This window comes from Ustilaginoidea virens, chromosome 7, assembly GCF_000687475.1.
Source record: "Ustilaginoidea virens chromosome 7, complete sequence".
Classification (NCBI taxonomy): domain Eukaryota; kingdom Fungi; phylum Ascomycota; class Sordariomycetes; order Hypocreales; family Clavicipitaceae; genus Ustilaginoidea; species Ustilaginoidea virens.
In genome coordinates, this window is record NC_057322.1 from 2,111,000 (window position 1) to 2,119,953 (window position 8,954).

Genomic DNA, 8,954 nt, shown 5'->3' on the forward strand with positions numbered 1-8,954 from the left:
TAGAGTGGGCTGCAGAAAACATCGCCTGGTGCGGCCATAGATTAGCTGGGAGATCGTCAGACTGAAGTGAAACTTCAATCCTACGGATGCCTATCTGAAGGTCGTGTGTTCGAGTCACACTGGCCGCAACAAAATTTTTTTTGCGAAACTTTTCTAGTTAAAACTCTCCGGGCCTGCATTTACGTCGTCTCGGCTAGCTGCTAGATAACGATCAGCTGGCCAGAACCCGATCGTGACGGTTCAAGCTTTCAGTCTACCAATTATCTAAGTCATGTTCGGGGTTACATAACCAACTCGAGTCATGCTAGATAACGATCAGCTGCCTAGAACCTGATCATAATAGTTTAAGCTTTTAGTCTCCCTGTTGTCTAAGTCATGCTTGCGATTATATAGCTAGCTTAAGTTATACTAAATAATAATCAGCTGGCTAGAACCCGATCGTGATAGTTTAAGTTTTTAGTCTACCTATTATCTTTGTAAGTCATGCTCGCGGTTACCTAATAATTTAAGTCACGCTAGATACAATCAGCTGCCTAGAACCTGATTATAATAGTTTAAGCTTTTAGTCTCCCTGTTGTCTAAGTCATGCTCGCGGTTGCGTAACTAACTCGAGTCACGCTAGATGACGATCAGTCCCTAGAACCCGATCCTAACAGTTCAAGCTTTTAGTCTCCCTATTGTCAAAGTCATGCTCGCCGTTGTTGAACTAACTCGAGTTACGCTAGATAATAATTAGCTGGATAGAAACTAATCGTGATAGTTTAAGCTTCAGTCCACCTGTCGTCCGAGTCATGCTCGCGGTTGCAGAACTAACTCGTGTCACGCTGGATGCTGGCGATGGCCTCGTGTTTTTACGTTTCAAGTGCAATGCCTTGTATTACTATCCGAGCAAAAGAAACGGACTATGTGCAAGGAAAAAATACAAGCCATCATTGTAACCGCTTTGCCTCCCAGACTTTGTATTGCCCATCAACACTAAGGACAGTGCCGTAATGATGCTCTCACCTCGGGATCTGTAGAGCTATAGACGCAGCCACGACTCGGTGCGGTTCGTGACCGCCAACCTAGACGAAAATAAGGGAATAGCCTTTACGCTAGCAGAGCTTAAGTGCCGTCATCCGAGCAGGTCCAAGTCGGTGCCATTACACTCTGGCCGCGATTCATCGGCATGGACGCGTCGCCACAAGGACAGAAGTGAACTGCGAGGAACATAATTCAACTTGATCAACTTGACCGTCACAAGTATAAAGAAGCATGAGCATCCCCGGGCAGACAATGTAATCATCCCAAGCTTCAAAACTCATAAATCACTCGAAATATCGCTCAAGCTCTGCCCAGAAACACACCTTAGAATCGTACGTCAGGCTCACCCTAGGTCACCCGAAGCCACTCTGGCACTGCCTTCTCTTCCTTTTCTAACGCCTGAACCCACAGCAACGATGCTTCCCATCAGTCTTCCTTTCTCCGCCATCTTGCCCGTGGCTCCCGCGTTGCCCGTGGCTGCTGCGTTGCCCGTGGCGTTGCCCATGGCTGCAGCATTGCCCGGGGGCAATTTGCCCAAGGCTATCGGCGGCTGCACCATCGACGGCTAGTTTGGGTGCACTGGCCTCTGCTCCCGTGGTTAGGTGGTGCTACTTCGGGGGTCCGGCATGTGCGCTTGGTTATATCGAAGCGCTTGGATGGGAGTATGTTTGTCGAGTTGGGGGTTTGGCAGTGAGGACTGGTCGGCACCACAGGCATGAGAAAAGAGGAGGGCACAGAGTCAGACGTCGTGTATTCTAATGCCGCCGCAATGACAATGTCGTTCTCCATGATTTATTCCTCGCCTTCGCATTTCCCCCCTCGCCTCCAGGTTCTAGACGCCAGTGACGGCGGTGTCCCACCCGTCAGCGTCGAGGCCTTTGATAGACCACTTGGTATCAAACGTTGTAGAATGACTGTAAGTTCTGTAAAGCGAAGTCCAGTAATTTGCTTTTTTTAATTGCGTCATTTCCTTTATCAGCTCTATGGGTTCCAACATGCTTCCAACGTGATATTTTCTTGTGTTATAGATGCACATAGCGTATCGACTAGGTCACCGAGCTCGGGATATGGGAGCTTGAGAGAACGATCGAAGAGATTTCTCGCTTGCGGGATAATTTTTATCCCCTATTTAGTCTCAATCTCCCATAGCATTCTTTGTCTCGTACTAAATGACTATATCCCCCGGTAGTGGTATCGCCACGCTATGCCATCTGTTTCAACACTGATTCCACCTCGTCAAACTTCGGTGATTTCTTGACCAATCCATCCAACCATCCGAAAGAAAGCCGAGAGGCTATTTTGGTCAGAATAAAATAATGCCCCCTGAGAATAATAGGCGGTGGTCGCGTGTTTTCCAACAGGTTCAGTGTCACAAGACTCGCCGATTCCGCAGGAGGCATTTCTGTGCCCTTCAACTTGGGTTGAATCAGAATTGGCCCCAGAAGGTCTTTTGGTGTCTGGCAAGGTGATTTTTCCGGCAGTATGGGATGAGCCGAGTCTGAGTGTAACCCCACGATCCTGTCATAGTTCTTGAGCGTCTATTCTAAAAGAGAGCAGGATCTATATAGTTTCTATTATATAGCAGGCTAATAATTTATTGAATATTACAATAGTAATAGTATTTTGGACTGTGCCCCCCTTCAAGTCGATGACTTGGACCCCAAAGCACTCGACTTCCCTGCGCAGAATGGCAGAGTACATGGCCAGAGCCGCTTTCGAGGTTGCGTGTGTTGATCCGAAGGGGACGGGCAGCATTGAAGTAATTGACGTGTGGTTGACGATCATGCCCTTGGATTTGATGCACAGCGGCAAAAATGTCTGGCACATTTGGACGGTACCCCAAAGATTGATAACAAATACTTTTTTTGGCTTCTTCCACGGACACGTCCGCTGCCATCATTACCAGTGCGACCCCCGCGTTGTTGAACAAGATGTCGAGGCTCGGCAGGTTGCTGACACAGCTTGCTATCGATGACGGGGACATTACATCTATCGCAATAGTCTCAATTCCAATTACGAAAGCTTCTTCATCTTGGAAAGGTCCCGAGCAGTGGCATACACACGCAGACCGGCATCGTGGAATGCAATTGCTAAGGCGGCGCCCAAGCCGCCATCGAGCACCTCTTGACCAGGGCACTTTTGCGTCCTTTGTGATCTCGTCCTGAATATGTGGGTGGACTATTGCATTAAGAGGAAACCTTGTCTTGAATACTGAATAATTAATTTTCTTTACAAGTTCAAGCCACAGGACGTTAACATTTGCTATAGAATTGCACCTCTATATAGTCTGTAGGGTTGCTTATTTCTGCGCGTCTTATGTGGCTCATTTTCAAAGCATGTCTTAGAAGCTGGTTACAGTAGTCTCAGTTATTATCTATGCGTTGGCCGCACTGATGCTATTGAATCTCGATGGTTCCTTTTGTTGGCCGATTATGCAGGATGGTTGAGAGGGTTAAGCTCTTCGTCATGGCGTATTGATGATAATGAATACCAAGTAAACGTCACACATGACCCACAAAACAAGTTCTACTGCTCGTCAGTCATGCTTTCCTAGTCGCACTTGTCCACCAGCGAGATACGACTCTGGTACAGAGACGTCAGGCTTGTTCATGTGAATGATGTCGTCCGCAAATTTCTCTGCGAGTAGATCTAAGTACGTCGGACATTTGATAAGTTATTCGACCATGTGCCTTAACGTCCCCCTTCTCTCAGCAATGTGTATCTGACACTTGCAAATCGTACCCCGGATATGGCTTGGTAGAAGTATCGATAACGACGATGTGTCAATGACAGGAATATTTTTCACACTAAATAATATAGTTTTGGAAACAATCACGGCCGGGGTCATCTTTTCGGCACAAGTTGCTTGTACCCGACGCTTGAAAAAGCAGGTTGGCGTACGTCTGGACAGATGTCAGCACCTGGAAGTCCGTCTCTAGTACAGAGGGATGAGGGAAAGCTTCATCACCGACGATTGCCAGTGCGAGAACTGCGCTGTCTATGATTCCTTGTAGACGCCCGAAGGCCTGGAGGGCAATTTAGGGTTCGCTGGGGTCATTCATCCAAGCTGGGTTTCGACGGGATTGTATTGCGCCCTATTTGACATGATTTTAACATTGTCAAGTGAGAAGGGTGAAACAAGCGCGACTGGTAAAGTCGTCCAATTATTCCCGTCTGGGCTCCCAAGGAAGCCTGATGAGAGCTCAAATTCGACACCTCTGGCGCTTTGGAAGCGTCAAACAAAATCCCTGTCACCACGAAGCTATCGCGACTTTCTTGCAAACCTCTTCCCACAAGAGCTTTCTTGGTCCAGGTCCCCACGGTCACGCATCATTGCTAGACGTAATTTGTCGCGGGCCCGAAGTATGGCTCTTCCAATGAGGCGGAGACCTTGCAGTGCTGTTGGTGAAGCAGTACGATGACGAGGGGAGCGTGAAATGACGAGCTTGGTCAGATAAGGTATAAAGCTTTTCCAAGTGGTACGACTGGTCGTCTACGGCTTCTGCCCACTCCTGGTAGCTGCTCTTAGGGGCGAAAGTAGTCCCCAGGTGGATGTCCCTCCCAGCGCCTTCCCATGCGGATGAAGTCGATTCAACCCAGCTTGCGAGTGGTGGTCAAGTTCCAGTCGACTAGTAGACCTTTTGAAGAGCCTGGATACGTGCGCTGAGAGGCGACACCATTCAGTGTCATTTGGCTGGAATCGCCATTTCTTACGTGATGATGAGACCCGGCCTCTAGGAAAGCGACGGTATTACCTGCCTTGGCCAAGCGAGCTGCCACGGGACTCTAGCCGTGCCGCTTCCAACAACAAGGCAATCAACCGTCACCGATGCGCTGACGTTGAAGATGTCATACGTTGGCTGTCCAAAGGACGAGCCAACTAGCCTTGACAAGGCACGAGGCTCGCAGGACAGTAGAATAGCCGACTGCGCTAGCATCGCCTGGATGAGAAGTACGGTCACGTACTAACATATAGTACGGATTGAGGTTATTATAAATACCACGAAAGAGATGCCCTCGAGACGAAAAGATGGGCTAACCCAGCAGATTTAATGAGGAAACACAGCAAGTGGAATTCAGAAACATTCGCGTGAATCATTTTGAGAATGATAGTAAACCTCACATACATATTAAAATCAATTCGTCGCGGCACACATCATGCGTCCGTTTTCTGGTGTTACCAACACGTGAAAGAGCGCTTGCACCACACTTCGAGTCCTGAGAGTCGTCAACTTCCTAATAAGACATCTCAGCTCGCCCGAACTTGTCAAGGGAATCCTCATTATTAATTCATGCTGACAAATGATTAGCAGGGGCAGTATTCCAGTCAGTCAATCAGTATTCACCAGGAATGTGAGGTGTAAGTAATCATTACATTAAGGATAAGCAATCATTACGTTAAGGGTTTTTTACTTTTGCTAAAATTCTTCCAATCACAGAGCAGGTGGGGAAGACGTGAGCAAATGCTCTTAGCACCAGGGGGATTTCCTTATTTTGAAGGAGTCGTCAAGGCCAATGTCGCTGAAATTGGAAATGCCACAAGTGATGAGATGTATTGGGTTTTCCAAAAATAGATATAGAAGTTCACCTGCCCACACTAAGCAGCTTGGACCCTGCCACGACCCAGGGACCCTAGACGCATGGATCCTAGTTTATAATGTGATTAGGCAAATCATGTCGTACTCAATTGTTCAAACAAACAGTTCGCCTGGCTTCGTCAACTTATCACCTGAAGTCCCCTTCTCAGGGGATCCCTTCTTTTGTGCCATGACCCACATAAACTCGACCTCAAAGTCTGGATCGTCCTCTGACTTGCCATCGCCTGCCTGCAATACTTCCACCTGCAATATGTCGAATCCGACTTCTGCTAGCAACTCTCGATTTTTGTCGACACCATAGCTGCTCCATAACATTTCATGGCCTAGGAATTCGCCGTGGAGTTCTTCCTTATCGATAGTCGCAAGATTAAAAACGAAGACGCCTCCGGGTTTCAACCAATCGTGGATTCTGGTGAGCATCGCCTTGAGCTTCGACCGTAGGAGGTATGTTAACATCGGAAATCTGGGTTGATCTGATGCCTCGGACTATTATTGTTCCGACCTAATGATACTCTTCTCTCTATCTTCCGTAGACTCTATATATTAGTTCTGCATCGTAATATAATATATAATACAATTATATTATTACGTTTAATAGGTTATAAGCCTAGGTAGCAGCAAATATATAAGAAGATAATTAATATATAGACCTAATTAGCTATACTTCTATTTGCAACCTAAAGATATTTTAGCCGAATATTTACCGATAATAACGAATAAGCTAAGTCTAAAATATCTCTCCTAACCACCATACAGAAGACCAATAAACTAGTAATTGCAATTATAAGTAACTATAGGTATAACCTTAGACCGAGGGAAATAATCTGAAAGGCTATTATAATCTAGTTCCTCTATAAAGAATATTTCCTACTCCTAACCTAGGCTATTGGCGCGGTATATAACTATAATGTCTTTAATATTTCTCTACCACCTAGCAATACCTATAGCCCGGTAATACTAAGCTTGTATATTATTATGAGCGGATGCTCTAATAAAGAAGAAATACTTTTAGCTTTAAGCTTAGATAAGATTTAGGGAATAGAAGCCTATATAATCTCAGACTTATCTATATGCGATATAAACGCATTAGGATTAGAGTTTTTATATACCTTTATATCTAAGAACCCGGACTAAAGGGTTAGCCCCTAAGTAGAAATAGGGGGAGATTACTAAAAACTACTACTAACTCCTCCTTCTTATCTATAACCTTTACTTAATCTACTAAATGCTCCTAGTTATTCCTATCTACCTATTAAGCGCTCTTTTCTAAAAACTCTTAGTAATTATAATTGTTAATATAAACTCAGGGTACCTAGTTGTACGTAGGGTCGCGCGTGTGGTATCGTGTACCGTGAGGTCACCGGTTAAAGGTATGATTACTTTTTTGATTATGACTGACTATTTAAAAAGAAAGAAAGGAAGCAAAAGAGGGTATGTTGCAAAATGGTGATTCAGAACACTGTTGGAAATGTACTGGATACCGACAGTGGCGTACAAGGCGTTGCAGAATAAAATAAAGAGCTGGTTAAAGATTTAAAGCGCACAAGAGGTTGACCAGAGCAAAGATGTCAGGGAAATCTGATTCTAATTATTGGTGACTATTCTAGCTAGAAAGAGGGAATTTTGGGCATATTTCTACCATCTTGAAAAAGTGGTTGAAAATAATGAAAAACCGCAAAAATAGCGAAAAACCCGACGAAAAGTCGGTCTGCCCAACCGTGCCCAGTCTGTGCCCAATATCCTACCCAGTGCATACCCAACCAAGCCCAGTGGCTTATAGCGGTGTGCCGGATGCCCTATAACAGCCTGCCGTACGGGCCGGAAGCCCTATATCGGTCTGCCGTAAATGACCGGTGTAGCGGGTGACTGTATATAGAAGGCCGAAAGTGCTGGTATTAGCAAGGTTTACCTATTTGGTAATCCCGTAGAAATGCGCCGCCTATTGTGGGCCCTATGGCCCGCTGTGACCGGCCGCTGTGGCCGGTTGTGGGGCGCTGTGCCGGTGCCGTGACCGGCGCTGTGGCCCACTGTAATCGGCGTTGTGGGGCGCTATGCCCCACCATAGCGCCTGGTATAGCCACCGCGATATCTCAACGCAGAGACGTCGTATGGTGGCGAGACTAGTACCAAAATATAGCTAAAAAGGCGCTGATTTCAACACCCCCTCTGATTAGCAATATGGCTAATCCTAGCGTTAGAATAAAAGAAAGAAGTCCCGTAAAAAATAAGAAAAAAGTTGAGCTATAGGGATTGCAACCCTAATAGCTGCCGAAATATGGGGAATTTCGGGCTTGGAAGTGGTTTGGTAAGTCCATCCGCAGGCATATCTGTCGTGGGTAAATAAGATATTTTTACCAGGCCACCGTGGGCCTTCTCACGTATATACCGGAATTTAAGCAAGGTATGCTTAGTGCGGGCATGCTGATTTAGGTCATTTGCGTTAGAAATAGACCTTTGGTTATCGCAGTATAGTGGTATCGGGTGTTGAATATCGACCTGGATTTCTTTAAATAAATTAGATATCCACTCCACTTCGCGAATCGCTTTAAGTATTACATCAGACTCGGCTTCAAGCATTAATAAAACCATAGTCGAAGACTATTTTAATCTCCAGCTAATAGGCCCACCATTCAAGGTAGTAAGATAACCACTAGTGGACTTAGAAGTCAGCCGGCATCTAGCAAAATCGCTATCAGAAAATGCAGCTAATACTACGGTAGCTTTAGCGGCTCGGTAATAAATGGCTGTATTTGCCGTACTAGCTAAGTAGCGAAAAGCGCCCTTAGCAGCATTAAGCTGTATAGTAGAAGCCTGTTATATATATCGTGATAGGTATTGCGTTGGAAAGGCAAGGTCAGGTCTTGACATTATCATCAACCACATCGATGTCCCTACTAGCTGCTAGAATAAGTGTTGATTACTAGCATCTAGCAGTATATCATCAGCCTCAGCAAGTATACCGGGCTATAGCAGGATTAGATGCGGTCGTGCATCCTTAAGGTTGAATTTCTTAAGGACTTCCGTAATAAATTGCGATTGGTGTAGCTATAATAGGCCTTTTTCTCTATCCCTAATAATCTGCACTCTAAGAAAAAAAGAGGTAGGTCCTCGGTCTTCTATAGCATAAACCTTATGGAATTTGGCCTTAAGCTGGTCAATATAGCTAAGGTCCGGACCGATAATCAAGCAGTCATCTATATAGGTCATAATAAAGGTATACATTCCTTTATTATAGAAGACGGCAGCATCAGAAAGTAATAGCTTAAAGCCTTCTTACACTAGAAGGTCTTTTAACCGTAACTGCCACTCGCGAGGGCCTTATTTAAGCCCATA

General features: G+C 45.5%; 1 protein-coding gene across 1 annotated transcript; it reads right to left on the reverse strand.

The window, feature by feature from the left end:
• Positions 1–5,714: 5,714 nt before the first annotated feature.
• UV8b_08276 (uncharacterized protein) lies at positions 5,715–6,077 on the reverse strand (the record flags this gene model as incomplete). Its single annotated transcript, XM_043145773.1, has 1 exon — positions 5,715–6,077. One exon carries the CDS (start codon positions 6,075–6,077, stop codon positions 5,715–5,717), a length of 363 nt encoding a protein of 120 aa, XP_043001708.1.
• Positions 6,078–8,954: the final 2,877 nt, after the last annotated feature.